The 19,156-nt window shown below is 36.3% G+C and overlaps 1 protein-coding gene across 3 annotated transcripts in view; it reads left to right on the top strand.

The window, feature by feature from the left end:
* SEMA3D (semaphorin 3D) overlaps positions 1-19,156 on the top strand; it is a 196,043-nt gene that overhangs the window by 112,571 nt on the left and 64,316 nt on the right. For 2 of the 3 annotated variants that reach the window (XM_036105527.2, XM_036105526.2), the window contains exons 5-7: positions 6,095-6,214; positions 11,125-11,218; positions 13,998-14,126. In XM_036105527.2, coding sequence (XP_035961420.2) covers positions 6,095-6,214; positions 11,125-11,218; positions 13,998-14,126 — 343 coding nt within the window. Of the gene's footprint in view, positions 1-3,471; positions 3,566-5,064; positions 5,116-6,094; positions 6,215-11,124; positions 11,219-13,997; positions 14,127-19,156 lie in introns of all 3 variants that reach the window. The other variant, XM_078060099.1, reaches the window with a different exon arrangement.

Genomic DNA, 19,156 nt, shown 5'->3' with positions numbered 1-19,156 from the left:
AAGTTCTGAAAACCTTATCCCTCAAACTGTCCCCCTCAAATCACTTCTCTCTACACTATCCTCATAATAGAGATCCTCAGTTTATAGCGTTGCATAGATTTCAGCCGACAGAAAACTGAGACAAGTGTGTGGTTTTATTGACCTCTTTTATTACCTTTGGCATTCCCCTCTCTCCTCCCTTCTCTCTAGTAATTTTTACCTACTTCCCAAGAGTGTTTTTAGGATTAACAAGTGTTTGGAAAGACTGTCCCTTTACACAAAGGTACTATATAACTGAAAAATAGTGAATTATTTACCATAATGAAAGTTAGCTAATTGGGGTGGGGAGGGAGTGGAAGATGAGGAAACAAAAGAGAACTATTCCCCTTTCTTGACCACAGTCTCCAGTTTAGTCCAAAGAAAGGAAATAGTGACAGGAAGCTATTCCATAGTATTTTGTTTCTGCTTAGAATATTATTCAAAAGAAAGTCACTAAAGAAATGTCCTTAGTCCTGACTATAAAGAGTAGAGACAACAGCTCAGTCCAGGCAAAAGAACGCACAGGATGTGGGCAGCCTGGGTTGTGTTTGTCATCTTAACCCCAGAGGCACACAACCTTGTCAATGGAGACATGACATAGACTTCAAGGATCTTCCATCGCCCAAGTTCTATGATTACATTCTTCCTTTCTTCTTTTTTAAAGAACGTCTAAAAGCAAAACAAAGTGCTCATTGTAGAAAGTTTGCAAATTACACGGAAGTCATCTGTAAATATCTCCTCCCCCATGAACATTACCCAGAGATAGCTGGTGACAATTTGATGTTTATTCTTCTATCTTATCTATTTACTATTTTTCAGAATGAAATCATTGTATACATAGTCCCCTAAAACATTTTTTTTTCACTTTGCAAACTGCCATGAGCATTTTCCCATGTCATTAAATTTCTTTTTATAACACTACTTTTAATAGCCACACTGCATTCCTTTATATATTATTTCATCAATCCTCTATTGTTAGAAGTTTGGTTTATATCCAGGTTTTAGCTATTATAAGTGATGCTTCACATGAAAAATCTTATATGTAAATACTGCGAACATCTTTGAATATTGAGTAGAATTACTGGTCAAGGATATAATTTTGGGGTTTTTTTTTGGACATAAAATTTTTTTTGCACATTGCAAAATTACCCTCCAGTAAGTTTATGCATTCTGTGCTTTAACCAGCAGTGCATGTTCATGAGAGGGTATATTTTGCCATACTCTTGCTAATAATAGTGGGTACAACATATGGTTAATATTTAATGCTAATACGTAAATGAATAAAATAAATGTATTTAATCTTTGCCAACAAAAGGAAAATTATTTTTGTTATTTTTGCCTGAAATTCTTTCATTACTATAAATACTAAATATTTTATGTAGTTGTAAAATTAGGGCTTATTTTTTGGAATATCATATCCCTATAATTTATAATTTTAAGTTTTAGTGTTTGCCTTTTCCTTACTGGTTATTTACAGATTTTCAAGATATATATATATATATAAAATATATTATTATACATATTTAAGATATATATATGTGTATAAAATATATTATTACTTTGTGATCAACTTACTTAAAAATATTTTTCCCAGTTATTTGATATATACACTTTTACATATTTAAATAGGCATACCTCTCTTTTTTTTCTTTAAAATATTTTCCTCTGTCTTGCCATGACAGCTAGTTTTTGCTCTGTAGAAATTTCTACTTTAGATCTTCCATTTTTAAGAGAGAAATGTAATGTGGGGATTATCATGTACTTATTTTGAAGTGTGGACAACTCATTAAAATATTTTCAACACTAAGACCTAAGCAGATACCTGTAAAGACTGGAAATTTTTTTTAAGATTTATCTCTTTTTGAGAGAGAGAGAATGCATGTGCGTGTGAGCGAGGGAGGGGCAGAGGGATAGGGAGAGAGAGAATCTTCCAGCAGACTCCCTGCTGATCACAGAGCAAAGCTGGGCTTGATCCCAGGACACTGAGATCATGACCTTAGCCTAAATCAAGAGTGGGCCCTTTAACCAACTGATCCACTCAGACACCCTGTAGACTGGATTCTATTCTGAGGTCTGTTAGCACCGTTGCACTGTGAAAAGTCTGTGGTGATGACCAAAAATGTTTGATGATCACTCTATTCTGCAAAATAGACTAAAAATAAAAACAAACTATATTTCTAAATCATGAGTGTCTCTTCATATATAACCTAAATAAATTAAAATTAGCAATTATAAGTTATCAGAAATATATATAAAGCTGTATTAGATTTAATTGGACTATATATAAGTCTAGAGAATTTCTGTGTTGCTTTTTTTTTTCACATATCTAGGTTGAAACTAGAATTCCAAGTTTTAATACATAATACAAACACATATTAGCCTTTTCTTCCAAGTATTAATTCAGTTTTACATCTGTCTTATTTATTTAATTACATATAGTGTATAAATGTATATGTGAGGTAAAATATTGAAGCATTACTTGAGAGAATTAAAAAGTCGATACTAGTTTTAAATTTTCTCCTTCTCTCTTTCTTCCGATGGGAATGTTGGTAGGTGGGGAAGGGAGTAGGTGGGGAGAATAAGGAAAGAAGGAGAAATTCATATTTTTCCAAAGTTGAGCCTATTACTCGCTAAATTGAAATGTTTGCTCACATGCAACCACACTTGCAGTTGTGGGGAATAGCTAACAAATAAGCCAGCTTTCAGGGAAAGTTCGAAAAGCTGCTTCTCAAAATTATCTTTTTTCATGCCTCACAGAATTACACTACCGTGAATAGCCATGCAGAACGCTAAGTGAATTAAATCAAGTTAATCATTGCTCCTGCTATTTAAGCCAGACTTGATCTTGTAGGATCTCTGTTCCGAGGTTCCTCATCCGTCAGGCAGCCGGTGCCTTTTCCTTGCCTCCAGGCTGCTTTGAGAACCACCCTCTACCAACTTCATTACAGAACACTTTGAGCAGAACTGACTTTTTTGTAAAGTGTCAGACAATTCAGGACTCACCCATAAATTGTTCTATTCCATGTCACCCCAATCTGGGAGATGGAGGAATTTCATAAATCCTTGTGAATATCTCACCAAGTCAGAAAACTAGCATAATAAATTACTTTCCAGGGCTGGCTGCATTTTAATAAGGTACTCCTAGAAAAGTTAAAGGATGTGAAATATTTTAGGTGTGATTCAGAGCTTTTTCTTTATAATCAGTAACATTATATCTCCTCTGTGTATAAAATTTCACCCTGGGCCTTATTAGCCTTTTTAAAAACAGTGCTGTGTCTCTCATAGTCCCTCATCTTTCTGACTCCATAATTTATAATCTGGAAAGGAAGTTGTTTTATTTCTTTATACATATATTTATTTTAAAATCTTGTAAAATTGCTGTCATAGCGTGGGCTACTGTAACAAAATCTCATAAACTACAGACATTAAACAACAGACATTTATCTCTCACAGTACTGAAGGCTGAGAAGTTCAAGATCAAAGTGCTGGTAGATTTGGTGCTTGATGAAAATTCTCTACCTGGCTTGCAGATGGACATCATCCTGTTGTATCTTCACATGGCGGGGGGGGGGGGGGGGGAGGAGATAGAGAAAGAGAGGGAGGGGGAGAGAGGGAGAAAGAGAGAGTTCTGTCTCTTCCCATCATGATGATCCCGATCTCAGGATCTTTTCTAAAGCTAATTACCTCCAAAGGCCCCACCTCCTATTACCATCCCTCTGGGGGGGCGAGGGGTTAGGGTTTCAACCAATGAATTTTAGAGGACACAAGTACTCCTTCATAACAATTACCCTCTAAATTCTATGACTATTTGTTAAAACAGCTTTTTAAAAAATGATGAAATAATTGGGCAGCGAGTCAGTCCGTACTCACTCCAGCAATGTAATTCTACTCTTCCCCTCCCTGGGTACTGTTCCTGGTATCGATCTCACCCTTGTATAAAGCTCTTGGTGGGGGAAAGACCAAGAAATAAAAGTCCCTTCAGTGAGCATGAGTGAGTAAAATAAAAGCTGGAGAATATTAAAACCTCTCGTTCTAGTGATGAAGCCATAATTACAGTTTATCTGGTGATCACAGACATTTTTAAACTTTTTGCCTTGGCTTTTCTCATATTATGGTGTGTCTATTATTTGTTCAAAATCATTAGTATGACATATGTACTGTCTGAATTAGATTTTCATCTGAGATTGCCTAACATGATGTTAAAGAATATGAAGTAGTCCTCTATGGTGCCTTTGTGCAAATAGAAAATAATTTCTCTCCATCAGACACCTTGACAGAAAGGTGGAAAACTGACATAATATGTTTTTGTTAAACAAGACTATTTGCCAGAAAACTGTCTTAGTGAATTTAAAGTGTTCCTTTCTTAAGAGACTGCATATAATGAATATTTGAGAACATATACAAAATATATGAAAATATTCAGGATAATAAAGATGTCTGTAGTGTAACTTGCACATCCTTAGATGTGCCTTTTTTTTCCCCTTGGCATACAACCTAAGTAACTATATGCAGTGCCATTATTAGAGAGTGCTAAGTCTGCCTACCTGATAAAGAAACATCCTTTCCTTGTGTAGCTCTCTGAGAGACCAATAATGATGCTGTCCTTTCATACAATCTGAAGCAACTGCTTTGTTTATAGAAAGCAGAGAACAGAAGATTCAATGAGTTCATTGTAACATTCTTCTGTGGTAGAATGTACACATTTTATTAATTGGGATCTATGAATTCTTGAGACATAAAATTGCAAGGCTAGCTGGCGAAGGGAAGTACTAGAGACTAGGAACTCTTTACCACAGTTATGCAGGTATAGCTTTTCACTCTAAAATCTGAATAGCCACTGGGATATTGATATTTTATATAGATCCAAATCAGGGTAAATAATAATTATTAATATTATATTATTTAACTTCATCCTGTCAGTTAAGTTGCTGTCTGCTTTCTGAAAATTGTATTTAATTCTAAAAACCACCCTACCAGTTAGGTCATTGTTTTTTGTCTTTTGGGTTCTTTTGTAATATATTCCTTCTTAACAACTCTTACAATAAGAGTGACCCATTAGGTCAACGTCTGACTGCTGAGGAACGCATGGCCATTCAGGTAGGGAAGAACTAGACTTTTTCTATGAATCCCAGTGGTTTCTTAGGTTTATACCTTTCTTGGTGAACACTTCCCCATCTCCTAGATAAAGTCAATCCAGAATAAAAGTATACTCCAGCCCGGTGTTTTCTCAGGGATTTTGGGGTCCAGGAACCATGAAGCCAATAATCATGTAAAGATAAGGAATTACTTAGGGGAGATAAATCAAAAATAATGTATAATAACAGGAATGACTACTCAGAAAAATTAAGAGTCACTACTTGTAACTAACTAGGGGATAGATAATATATGTTATAATGATAATAATGCAAAGAAATATTTTTAGGACCAAGCATATGCAAAGCAAGCAGAAATATAAAAGTCTCTTCAAAAATTTGACTTGGTGTTAGAAAATGCAGGGGAAGAACAAGAGATTCTTGGAAAAAAGAGAAATTAAGTTGATTTTTAAAGGCTCTGTGACATTAAAAATAGTTGGGAATAAAGTGGTAGTGCATTCCATCCAATAAAAATGGAATACATATATGGGAATACACAAGTGTGTTCATGTTTTGTTCAGTGTAGCTGAGACAGTTGATGTTGTCAACAGTGGATCTATAATGTGATAGACAATGTGGGAACATCAGAACATGACAGGTTTTGTTCTTAGGTAATTCCTGAAAGAAGGTATGGATATCTCATTCTGTTGATATCCATTCCGTAGGCCCCGCTGAATACCTATAGAGATGTGCACTCTAGCATTCTGATTAGTTCAACACCTGTAAAACTTCAAAAAAGCTTCAATCATTCATTTAAGCCACAGTTTCTAGTTTGTTTTGCCTCCTTTGCTAAGTCAGATGTTTAAGCATGTCTCATGAATCGTTTTCATTTTTGCTGTTTTTCTTGATGATTTATCTACTTGGAAAACAGGTGGTATGAATGATAATCTTTCAACAACATGAATTGCGTGCTAATGCTTTTATTTTTTTTTTATGTCCAATAGACAGAATGTGCAAATTTTGTCCGCGTACTTCAACCCTATAACAAAACTCACATTTATGTGTGTGGAACTGGAGCATTTCATCCAATATGTGGTTATATTGATCTTGGAGTCTACAAGGAGGTAATAATGAAATAGCATGAAAACAATTAGTTATAATACCTTGTCACTTAATGTCTTTGACATAAAACAGGCAGATTTGAATATAAAGTTTGAATCATATAGTTTATGAATCACATAAGAACTCATGTTCCCAACCACCTTATAGATTGCCATTTTGATTACACACTCTATCTACCCAATAAAAAGTTTTTTGATTAGAAGTTTTTTAATGAGATGATCAAAATTAAAAGTGTAAAATGTTGAAAGTGTTTGTTTTCTATAGACTCTGTGTATGTTCTTATTTTCGTTTGAGTTTCCATTGTAATTAGATCTATATTAGTTGCTGTTAGTAAAAATCCACATCCCATATGACCTTGCAGTGGAATTGTATCTTATAAATAATTTCATTTTTCCCATCCAGCAAATTTGACCTGTTATATGTGGTTACACACTAAGTACAGTGGTGCACACTAAGTACAGATAATTTTTTTTTCTTAAAATTATATACATAGTCATTAGCACACTGAATTCATTATTTCTGCTGGGCCGAATTGCCATAGTGCAAATAAAGATGTACTAAATTAAGAGGAATATATTCCAGCTATCAATGAGCATTTTAATAAATGAGAAACATGCAGATTTCAGTAGTTTAATTAATAACTGATACATTAAAGTGGCTTCTTTGTATCATGGACTATGCCAGGCACTTTACATGGATTGTCTCTGAAATTTAACAACGCTTTTAATTGAAGTTAGTACCTTTATAAGTCCCAACTTACAAGTTAGTAAAACTTGAGTCTCAGTGGAATTAAATAACACGCCTAAAATCACCCAGCTAATAAGTGGTCTGGCAAGGAATTGAACCAAAGCAGTCTGTCTCTAGAGCAAGCATGCCCAACTGAGCTTTAGAGTACATACTCTAAATTGTTTCTTTGTATGGGTGTGATGAGTTGTACTGTCATCCTTATGTTTATGTATATACTACTTGTGAATAACCACACATATTTCCAGGATAATTCACTGTGTGTTTGAAAGTAAAGTCTGGGCTTATGGAACAGGTTTCTTTACATTGATTTAACTGATTCATGCAGAGATCAAACCCACAGCTGTGGCTGGATTAATTTTCCTCTCTAACCAACTTGTCTAACCAGCCCATTCTCAACTGTTTGAAAATAAAGCAACCCTCATAGTTAAATCTCCGAACCACTAGGAGACTTGGCAACTTGAATCCATCATTCTTTGTTGCTGGTGTAATGTTCTCTTGCCTAGCTTTGATGAAGGGTAATATATAACATAGGGTGTAATTATATTAGATAGCCCCACAGCCTGGATGTGTTTTGAGGCCTGAGGCTAAAGGCCAAACTCACAACTTGCTGAGGGGTGCAAATAGTGTTCTTTAACTCCTGAAAGTCATAAGTGCTGAAAGGGAATTTAGATGGAGCTAATTACTTAGCTTGGGGCTGTCAAGAGGGCCTGGGACAGTCAGATTTACAAGGTCTGTGACTCAGAGAATTATGGGTGAGCTGGGAGGTGAGCCTGGTGATTTTTCCACTGGTCAGGAATACAGGTAATTGTATGGCAACGCTGCTTGAAGATTGTTAACTTTTTTCAATGAATTATTAGTCCCAGGAATCATTGCTCTTCCAGAGGGAATTTAGAAGGCTCTTCCATTTTCAAATAGATAAGGTTTCTCCTGATGGGGCTGGAAAGAGGGACCGGCAATATGTAAGAGGGACGCAGAAGGGAAGTGTGGGAAGTCCCCTTCCTGGGAAATCCTGGGACAGTGAGAGGAAAGAGGAGAAAAGCTCAAATGAATCCCAGATTTCTGTCCTTGGCAGTGAGTTAGAGAGTGGTGTTACTGAGGTGAGAATAGTAACAAGTTGCGAGGGAAACGGTGAGTGAGTCTTGTACGTTCTGCATTTGCAAATGTTCGGTTAGGTCATGCCAAGCCGGCGGTTGGATCCGGATTTCAGGACAGGAGTCAGGGCAGTGTCAACAGCTAATCGTTGGAGCCTGGGCAGCCAGAGTTTGAATTATGGCTTCGGTCAGTTACCAGCTCCGTAGTCTTATGCGCCCTGCATAAACTCTTGAAGCTTCTGTTTATTCAGCAAAATGAGGATGATAATAATAGTAACTATCTCACAGAGTTATTTGAAGGATAAAATGAGAAGATGCTTGTATGGGCTTTGGCGGAGCCCTTGCTTCATTCCAGTCACTTACCACTTACGACTCAGCCGTACTAGGCAATAGGAGCACGAAAGGCAGCAAGGCAAGGATTTGGAAAGTGTGTATGTAAACTTCATGGAAAAATAATGTCTGCGATGTACGTATGCATGTATGTGTATGTATAAATGTGTGTGTATATGCGTGTGTGTATACATGTGTGTGTATGTATAGATGTGTTTGTGTGTGTATGTATATATATATATTGTGTGTGTGTAAATATATACATTGATTCTGTGATACCAGCAATGCCTGTTGTTTGTTTAGTAATTACACTGGAAGGATGTTCTCTCCTCTGGGATCTCCCCTCTGCTGCCAGAAATCTCATCTTTAAATGGGGGTGGTATTAACAATAACTCTGCCTAGTTGCCCTGATAACTAAATGTTTTCCTATCATGCTCATCTCTTTACTTCAACAATATACGTTGGTATGTTTTGCTTACTTAATTACGCTGAAGGAATTTTCTTATAAAACTGAAGTTGTCTCAAAAGTTAGTGTCCTGTAATTCAGTCAGTTTATCTCCCAACGTCCACTCAGTCAACCATTATTTTTTACAGAATTTTCCTCTTAGTGTCCTTGACTCTGGCTTAAGGAAACTCTCTTTCCTGATAATTCCTTTCTCCAGGAGATTATAAGAGAGACCTTGTCCTAAGCCTTCAAGATATCAATGTTATGGGCTTATCTTGAGAATGTAATGAAATGTTGCATCTTAAAAACAGAAGTCTGTACAGTTAGGAGGGTTTATCTAGTACTTTTCATCAACGGTGACACTCTCCTATTTTCTTGGTCTTTCCTTTTTAACTTTCTACTCTAATGTTCTGGCACACTGGGATTCAGTTTACTTTTTCCCATTACAATATCTTATTATAGGCTTTAGAGTCAACAGTTCTGTTTGATCTGTGGGAAATAATGTGCCCTTAATGATATTTAAACACACACGAGTGCCACTGTCTACAGGTGTTTTTTTCCCTGACATCTCTGTAGCCTCATTCGCAGTTGGGAAGCATGCCCTAAATGGGTTCTCACTGTACCTTTTCCATGCCAAGGTTCCACTATCACAGCTTGTCATTAGCTGGCCTGTTCCAACTAAACATACTTGGATTTGATCATATTACATGGTCATGGTGAGTCTATAAATTGATTTTAACACATTTTTAAATCCATGAGTTTGAAATTCTGAGGTGAGATTAGTTAACAGCATGAACTTTGGGGACAGCCCTGAGAGTTCAAGCTACTGCTTCGCCTCTTACTAGCTATGTGCTGCTGAACAAGACAGTTAACCCCTTCTGTCCTCAATATTCCTCTTGTGAAGCTGGAATTCTTAAAGTAGCTATAGCTTTAGGCTTATGGTGAGGATTCAATGAGACAATGTACATAAATTTCCTGGGCCCACAGTTAGTACCTAATGGCAGGGACTATTCCTGTTAGCATGAAAGTGCATTTACTTAAAACTATGAAATAGCCATTGTCAATCATGCTATTTAAATTACTACCACTGTTTTTTTTTTTTTTTTTTTAATAAGGTGGTCATTACTATTGGTTCTGTTCAGAAGAAACAAATCTGAAATGACAACACAGTACAACAAACAATCCAATTCCCTCTATCACTTTTGCTTCATTGCTTACTTTCTAGATAAGTAGCACTGAATGTTCCTTTCTTATTATGCATGTGTTCTGATACAACTTGGTAGATACACCGTCTAGAGAAAATATCTGAAATGCTAGATTTCTCTAACTAGTGCATATGCAGGGTGAGTCATCAGCCTTTCTGCTGGATGGTAGTGTTGTCATTGTTATGAAACACTCAAACTCATGGGGCCATATTCATTATACATTCATATTTTTCTTGGAAAGTTCAACTTAAGATGTTATTTTTTCCTGAATATTATAAGTCTGCCAATGTCATTCTGTCTGTGGCCACTATTATAAAAATAGATATTTCAGCCAAAATAACTATGTGGTTTTAATGTGTACAGTGTTTTCATAATAGTGAAAATACTACAACAGAGTTTTTTTTGGTTGTTGGGTTTTTTTTTTGTTTTTTGGGTTTTTTTTGCCCACATGTATCAACAGCTCTGTAAATGGACTGCCTGCCTTAGCACGCTTTTATGTCTCTAAAATCACAAAATGTCACAAGGCCTATATTGGTTTAGTTGAAGATGTGTGAGTAAATAAACCACAATAGTAATGAAAGTGTAATTATTTTAGTAAATTCATTTCTTTTTTTTTTTAAGCAATCTTTATACCCAACGTGGGGCTCAAACTCATGAACCTGAGATCAACAGTCACATGCTCAATGGACTGAGCCAGCCAGGCGCCCCATAAATTCATTTCTTAGATGAGGAAATTAGCTTATTAGGCTCAATAAATTTGTTATTAGCCTTAAGAAATGTGTGCGCTTGATGGTGATTTTGATAATGAGAGTGGTCCAGACTCAGTGAATTGATGGTTATATCACTACTTCCAATTGAAAAATTCATTCAGTATTATCATTACTACTTTGGGCAAACACAGACCAAAACATGGGAATTGAGCCTAGCCAGAAATAATATTTGCTAAAGAGTTAAGGAGCACAGCGTGATGCACATGCTATATGCTCAATCAGTTTTTGTTGAATTAATGAGTTAGAATTTAGTTCTTATCTCCTATCTTCTTGCTGATTTGCTATTTTAAAAAATCTCACTTGTGTTAATATTTCTCATAACAGGAAGTTATATTCAAACTAGACACACATAATTTGGAGTCTGGCAGACTGAAATGTCCTTTTGATCCTCAGCAGCCTTTTGCCTCGGTAATGACAGGTAAGATCAATGGCCTTGCTTTTAGGTGGTTTTCTGAAAAGGTATGTGTAGACTAAACCACATTTTCTTATTGAGTTAAAGATTATTTGGGATTACTCTTTCACTGGCTATGTGATTATAGTATTTTAGTGCCAAATCTCTATATTTAGCATCCTTATCATCAGGGGAAGCCCGAGCAAATCCTTCATTTCTACAGTTTTTTTTTTTTATTATTATTATTTATATTTATTTATCTGAGAAAGAGAGAGTGAGAGCACAAGGAGGGGAAAAGGCAGAGGGAGAGGGACAAGCAGACTCCCCGATGAGCAGAGAGCCAGCCTGGGGTGATCCCAGGACCCCAAGATCATGACCTGAGCCGAAGGCAGATGCTTAACCAACTGAGCCACCCAGGTGCCCCTCTACACAGTTTTTAAATGAACTTCTGGTTGAATTCTTTTTAATGCAAATGACACATACTTACTTGTTCTGTAATTTTATATTTAGATGTCTCAGATTTTCTTATACGAAGCTATGTCCCTATTTGGCTTACTACGGAAGTCAAATTTAGCAATTCCTTAAACATAATAGGTTACAAAATATGTTGAAGATTTGAGTGGAAGGATTAATAGTAAGATGTAGTGGATAAACTAATAAAACAAATGATAGAATACAGATAACATAGAATACAGATAATAGAATTTTATAACATCTTTTCCCCTCAATTTCACATTAACCTGATTGTAGTAATGGAAATGTGAATTTTTTGCTAGCACATTCAGTCTTCTCTTGCTTTGTCTACATCTTAAATTCGCTTGTGAGGTGATTATCCTGTTTAAAGAAGGCAGTGCTGTGTGGTCTGAAGTCTGTTCTGAGGAATGTTGGCACGACCTCTGAATTTTAACCATTATAAGGACCCCTTTTGTCTTGGTTTGGTTCATGACTTTACTCTCTTTTTATTGAACTTGTCTATCAAATGTTTGAATAGACGATAAGAGTGAAGCACCATGACATTTTAATTTTCACTTAGTGAGAACTAGTGATCTTCCTTTGAAGTGAAAGCATGCGTGTTTTTGTGTGTTTTGAAAATTGTATGACTGATGTTCAGTCATTATCCTCAGAAAGGGAGATGGATGATTTGGGATTCTGATCTGTCAAGTGGGGTTGACATACCCTTAATAAAAACAGTGGACTATGGGCATTGGTGAGCCCTCTTACAAATCCCTAAGTGATTTAAATACAAAGAAGACAGTTTTAAAGCCTGGATATACAAATACAGTTTTTAGGTTGAAACACACCTTTTTTTTTTTTTAAACAATATGTTCAAATATCCACAGTTTTTTTTTTTTTTTTCAAACGAATAGTTTGTTTCCTTTACTCTTACCAAGTAAGAGTCTTTATTGATGTTGTTATTTTTCTTCTGTTTTTTAAAAATTTGCTCCACAAATGAAATATTGTCTAAAAATTTACCATTTATTTTAGGGGATTGCTTTAAGAGAAGGAAGTGGTATCATATCTACATTTACTTTACCTGACTGGGTTTCTCTCTTTTGTGTTTTGTTTTGTTTTGTTTTGTTTACCTTTGGAAATTGACTCTTGCCATTATTTAGATTGGTTGACTCAAATAGTTCAGTAAAAGGTTATTTAGATGGATGTAATCAGAGGATTTAGGAAGTATTTCAATCACTTATAGAAAGTCAGAATTTTAAAGATAATATTTCTGAGGAAAATTGGATTTTAGTGATAAAACAGTGTCTTTCACTCATCTTATACTTAGCCATTTAAAAATCTAAATGCTCTATAGAGATTAGCCTTTTCTTTTTTTATTGTGGTCTATTACGTATACTCAACATTATTGACTATAAAGATTTCTTGAAATAGAGGCTTAGCTTTCGAAGGGGCAATATATTCTACTGTAGGGACAACATTCTTGTCTCTCCCCCCTCCAAGTGCTGACTAGCATTAGGGAACACTGGCCCCCACTCCCCTTTCTCTCCCTCAATCCTTTTCTCTTCCCCTTCTTCCCTGATCTCTTCCTTCTCCCTCCCCTTCCTCTCATCCTTCTCTTTCCCTTCTTACACCTCCCCCCTTTCTTCTCTCCTTTCTCTTCTGCCTGACCCCCACCCTGCGTTCCCCCCCCCCACTTCTCTCTTTCTGGTAAAACATGGATATGCATTTTACATAAATAACAGGACAAAGAAGTTCGGTATGCAGTAATAGCCACATCTTTCCTTTTCAGGAATTCCTGTTTATCAGAACCATTAGAGATGTGATTAGCTACAAGGAATGCAACATGTTATAATTACCAAGAATGACTTCAGTGCTGAAAGCTCCCTTTCAGCAGAGGTTAGGCAGAGAAAAGTTGTGGTCATTGAGGTTGTATTGGTTAAGTAAATAGTAATTACACAATCCATTCCTCATTATGGCATTTACTTTTTAGTATTTTTTGTGCTGCTACGAAGACAAACTCTTAATTATGATGTGTCCTTGAGTTATTTGTAGGGAGAGGGGAAAGGAGAAAGAGCTTATTCATAAGAGAAGCTAATGCATATGCAATTATGAATTCAGAAGACTTTGGCCATTTTTATCTTCAGGTCTCTAGCACCAGCGTACCAAAGTTCATTGGGTTATCTTGTCTTCGACTCTACAAATTTTTCAAAATTTGAACGTGAAATTTATGAAACAGTATCTTCTCATGTTAAGCAAGAAACGTCTTTGGTTTCACACAATGAAATTAGTATATTGCAAATAGTATCTGCTGCTGTATTCTTAGAAGTCCTGTGTATTCTCTTCTCCCTCTCAGATGAGTACCTCTATTCTGGAACAGCGTCTGATTTCCTTGGCAAAGACACGGCATTCACGCGGTCCCTTGGGCCTACTCATGACCATCATTACATCAGAACCGACATTTCGGAGCACTACTGGCTCAATGGTTAGTCATTTTCTCTTTTCATTTTTTTGCCTTGGCTTTTGGATAGATAAGAAACTCATTATTACTCATTCAAATGTGTTTGGGAATAAGTGGTTTAGCTTAACATTATAAAATGCATTTGATTAATTCCCCACTAAGACAAATCTCCAGAACCTGTTGTGTATATAATAATAATAGCTGACACTTACTGAAAGTGTGCTATTGTCCTTGACGCTGTTCCATGCTCTAATTGATTTTTTAAATGTCCACAATGACATATGAGGTATGCATTATTATTATTATGTGCCTTTTTAAGATGAGTAAACAGAATGAAGTTGAGAAATTTGGTCAAGTTCTTATAACTTGTCAGTTGTAGACCCTGGGGTTTAAGTCAGCAATCTTTCTCCTGAAGTCTGTTTTTTAATGACTAAGCCAAATACTGTCTATGAGCCTAACAACAAAGGGATAGGTTGTAATGCTAACTTCTTTTGTTGAAAGGTTATTTATACTTGGGTTGACATGTCCTTCTAAAATTTTAAGCATATTAATATTGACATAAGTTTATCTGATTACTTTTTTGTTTGGAGGTGATACAATATTCTGAGTTTTAAAAAAGCCACTAATGAATTAATTGATTAATTAATTAATTTATGTTTGTTTATGTTCTCCTGCCTTATAGCAGATCAGGTTTTATCATGATAGTCTAATGTTTCCTAATTATCATAGGACTTTATTATAAAGTGTGGCAGAATAACATAACATTGCCATTTAAGCAGACAAACAACATTTCTCTTTCCCACCATAAATACTGGGTTTTGGTGGAGGAGGCCTGGGTAGACATTTCCTAGGGGCTATCTCTCTATCTCTCAGTATCATTTAAGCAGTGACAACATAAACAAAAGGGAAAAATGCTTTAAAACATTTCTTTAGTCAGAACCTCCAGATCCATTTGTTTACACAACAATGGGATCTCCCTTGACCAAAAGAGAGCCTGTTAACGGGGAAGACAAATTTAGAAGATCTCCCAACTATGTGATTACTCATTAATTTCTCTACACTCAGACAAGGCAAGACTATCTTCTTGAGCATTGTGAGGTTTTTGTGGAAATACTTGGTTTGAGAGTGAGTGCATGGATTTTACCAAATAGAAAAACTTACCCATCTGTTTAGGTAGCAAGATATACTTATGGCTTTAAAATGAAGTATAGATTGTATTTCTTAATCTTGGGATGGCAAATGTCATCATATTGCCACTCTTTTTGGAGATTATTCTATTTATTCCTTAACAGTGACATGTCCATTAAGAAGTCTGCCGCATTGCTGAATTAATAAATGTAGGAAATCTTTATTCAACTATTATTTGACTAGCATATTTTTCTTAAATGCTGTGTGAAGAGAATTACAAAGTAGGAAGCCTTGCATTGGTTTAACATTTAATAACAACTTTTGAGGACCCTTGACATACTGAATGCTGTTCTACTCATGGGCTTGCAAAGATTACATGGGAGGGTTACTGAACTCAGGGGTGACTACCGGAAGCATTAGAAGAGAGTGGGAGTTGGGGCTGGAAAGCTATAAATATTATCCTGACATCACGGGGAAGTGAAGTATGGTTTAGTTCTTTTTTTTTTTCTTTAGGTATAATTGACACATAACATTATATTAGTTTCAAGGGTATAATATCATGATTCAATATTTGTATATATTGCAAAATGATCATAATAAGTCTAGTTAACATCTGTCACCATAAAGTTGGAAGTATTTTTGTGTGTGTGATGAGAACTTCTAAGATCTACTCTTAGCAACTTTCAAATGTGCCGTACAGTATATTAACTGTAGTCACCATGCTGTACATTACATCCCCATGACTTACTTATTTTATAACTGGAAGTTTGTACCTTTTCACCCCCTTCATCCATAACCTGATCTTAATTAGGGAATCGGATCTTTGTTTTTTATAAAGTAACTGACAGTAGTATGAAGAGAAGACTAAAAGAGAATGAGGATAGAGAAAGAAGCCATAGCAAGGAATCAGGAAAATGTGGGACAAGAACAGAGGTATTGGCAGTTGAGACGGATGTGAGAATATACAGCAACAAATATTTGAAATAGAAGATATTTGGGAATAGAAGAATCCAAGGATCTGAGGATGGAATTCAAGAGAACATTTTAGATACTGAGAAAACTTTGTGATTAGAGAAGTCAGTGGAAAGGAAGAAGGGAGAAAGGATACACATTTGGAAAGTCTCAATGGACTGAATGCAGGCAGATGACTAAGAATTAGAACTAATGTTTATGGTTCTAAGACATTCAAGGCAGAATGCTTATTGATTAATGGCCAGGGGACCATAAAACCCGGTTTGCCCTGGACATTTCCAGTCCCTCTAATTTTCTGTAGCTCTCAAAAGCGTCCTAGTTTAGACAAGAATCACAGCTCTGTTTCTGTGGAATTTAATTCCGTAGGTTTAAATCCTGAATATCACTTATTTGTGACCTTGGTCAAACCTTTCTGTGCGTCTACATTTTTTTGTAAAAAATTTGGCATAATAATAGTATTTATTCACAGGGTGTTCTTAAGGATTAAATTAGATCATATAGGGAAGATCATATTGGGAAGCCTGACGGAAGACAATTTTATTTTATTTTATTTTATTATTTTTTTTTTTTAAAGATTTTTATTTATTTATTTGAGAGAGAGAGAATGAGAGAGAGCGAGTACATGAGAGGGGGGAGGGTCAGAGGGAGAAGCAGACTCCCTGCCAAGCAGGGAGCCCGATGCGGGACTCGATCCAGGGACTCCAGGATCATGACCTGAGCCGAAGGCAGTCGCTTAACCAACTGAGCCACCCAGGCCCCCCCGGAAGACAATTTTAAGAGCAGTTCAGTTGTCAGTGCTTTCATCACATCATTGTCCTTATTCTTGAAGGTGAAAAAGGCAGGAGGTGGGACTAAAACACCAAAGTCTCTGTGGTTCACTGACATCTATTTAGCATTTGTAACTATTGACCACCTTTTCTTTCTCTCTCTCTGCATTTCATAATTCTGTGAGTTCATCCACTCTCAGATTTCCAACTGTTTCCTGTGCTCCAGTATTTCCTGAAACTACATTTCCAAGCCTTTTTTTCTGCAACTCAGAGCCCTTAAGAATATTTATTTGGGTGTCTTACATTTTCATCCCAGATCACAAGAAAGAAGCTGATTGTTTTGTATGCAAATAAAGATATCTAAGCCTTCACCCTGATTGTGCCACTAAGGTGCTTTGATTTTTTTTTACAAGTTGTTTAAGTTGTGATCCTTTGCTTGAGTTTCTTTAAATATATGCAGATACAGATATAGTTAGAGATACATAAAAGACTAATTGGATCTAAAAATCTAAAATCTAAAATTATCTTGTTTTCCCTTTCTAACCTGCCCTTCAATACCAGTTTCCTGAGTTCTATCTATCTTAACTTTCTAAACATTATCCACCCAGTTACCTTGAAGTTATCTTGGATTCCTTCCTCTCCCCCACCCCCTTTATCTTATCTGTCACTAGGGGCTTTTACTTCCGTCAAAATATCTATCGACCTTGTTGTTTCCATGGCCATCTTTCTATAGGTCTTCATCACTTGATCTCTGGGTTCTTGCCACTGTTTTATTGTTTGTTAATTCATTTTCCTATCGCTGATCTCTTCTGCTTCAAATTTATTTTATATAGCATCCACGTCGGTCACTATTTTAGGCACTTTTAAAGTATTATTTTATTTACTGATATAATCCTGAGAGAATTACTAATCCCACTTTACATTTGGGGGCTAGATTAGAAGTCAGATATATTGTTTATAGATAGCTAGTAGATGGGAGACTGAAACTCAGGGATGTCTTTTTTGCTCTAGACACTTTTTTTCTTGACATTTTATGATGTATTTTATGATCAACCTAAATTCTGCTCTTCTGACTGCACATTCCCTGCTTTTGGAGCCTCATTTTCAGACAGAGGCCATGCCTACATGCTATGTTGTGCAATAGCAAACTGAGGATGTGGGTTTGGTCGTAGGCACTAGAGCCCAGAGAGAACGTGCGGTTAGGTAAGTGATGTGGAAGACCTCGGCAGAATCTCTGAAGTCAGGGTTAGTGCGGCCATCAGATCAGATGTTTGCTGATGGACAGGTAGGCCAGAATTAGAAGAACACGATGCTTCAGGAGACCCATTCAGCCGAGGAGCTTCTCAGCCCCTGGAAACTAGGGCACAGCAAGGGAGAAATTATAGAAACTATATGAGATTCTTGTAATGAGGAAGTACTTGATTGGCTAAGGCAAAAGATTGACTTGCTTAGGGAGCATTTCTGTTTTCCATTCTGAGAAGTGGCCATTTTCCAGATAGAATCAACCTGGGGTCCAAAGACAGAGGTCAGTGGATCATCTGGCTGGAGTCGGGAATGCATGGAAACGAAATACAGTGAAAGAGGAACTGTGAAGATTACTGCAAATAAGGTTATCATAGACATGATCTTATTCAACCTTATATTCCATAAATTAAGACGGCATGAAGAAGGTGTGTCCAGGTCTGTTAGCCCCCAAGCCTGTCATTCCATTCCAGTACCAAACTTCTGAAAGGCAATAGTGTCTCCTGTCTCTGGAATCACAAGTTTGACTGCCCTTTCGGTGACAGTTACGGGAATAGAGGCTGTTTTTGCCTTAACACTGGACCTGATGTAGCAGTTACTGACATAGGCTATTTGCTCGAAAGCGGCACTAATATAGTAGACACTAGCCACGTGTACATTTAAATTGATTAAAATTAAATGCATTTAAAATTTGGTTCCTTAGTCATAGTGGACATAGTTCAAGTGCTCACTAGCCGCATGGGCTAAGGACTATTGAACAGCACAGATATAAAACATGTCCATCATCACAGCGTTTTGTATTAGACAGTGCTGGTCTAAAGTGTACTTATTTATTAATTATGTGCAGTAGCTCACAATCAAATAATGCAACACAAGTCTAAATTTTCTTTACTGTTCACTTAGCATTTAGATGTGAAACTCACGCCTCAGTTTCATAAAATTGTT

Source organism: Halichoerus grypus, chromosome 12 (genome assembly GCF_964656455.1).
Source record: "Halichoerus grypus chromosome 12, mHalGry1.hap1.1, whole genome shotgun sequence".
NCBI classification, from domain to species: Eukaryota; Metazoa; Chordata; class Mammalia; order Carnivora; family Phocidae; genus Halichoerus; species Halichoerus grypus.
This window is presented reverse-complemented; position numbering and strand designations above follow the sequence as displayed.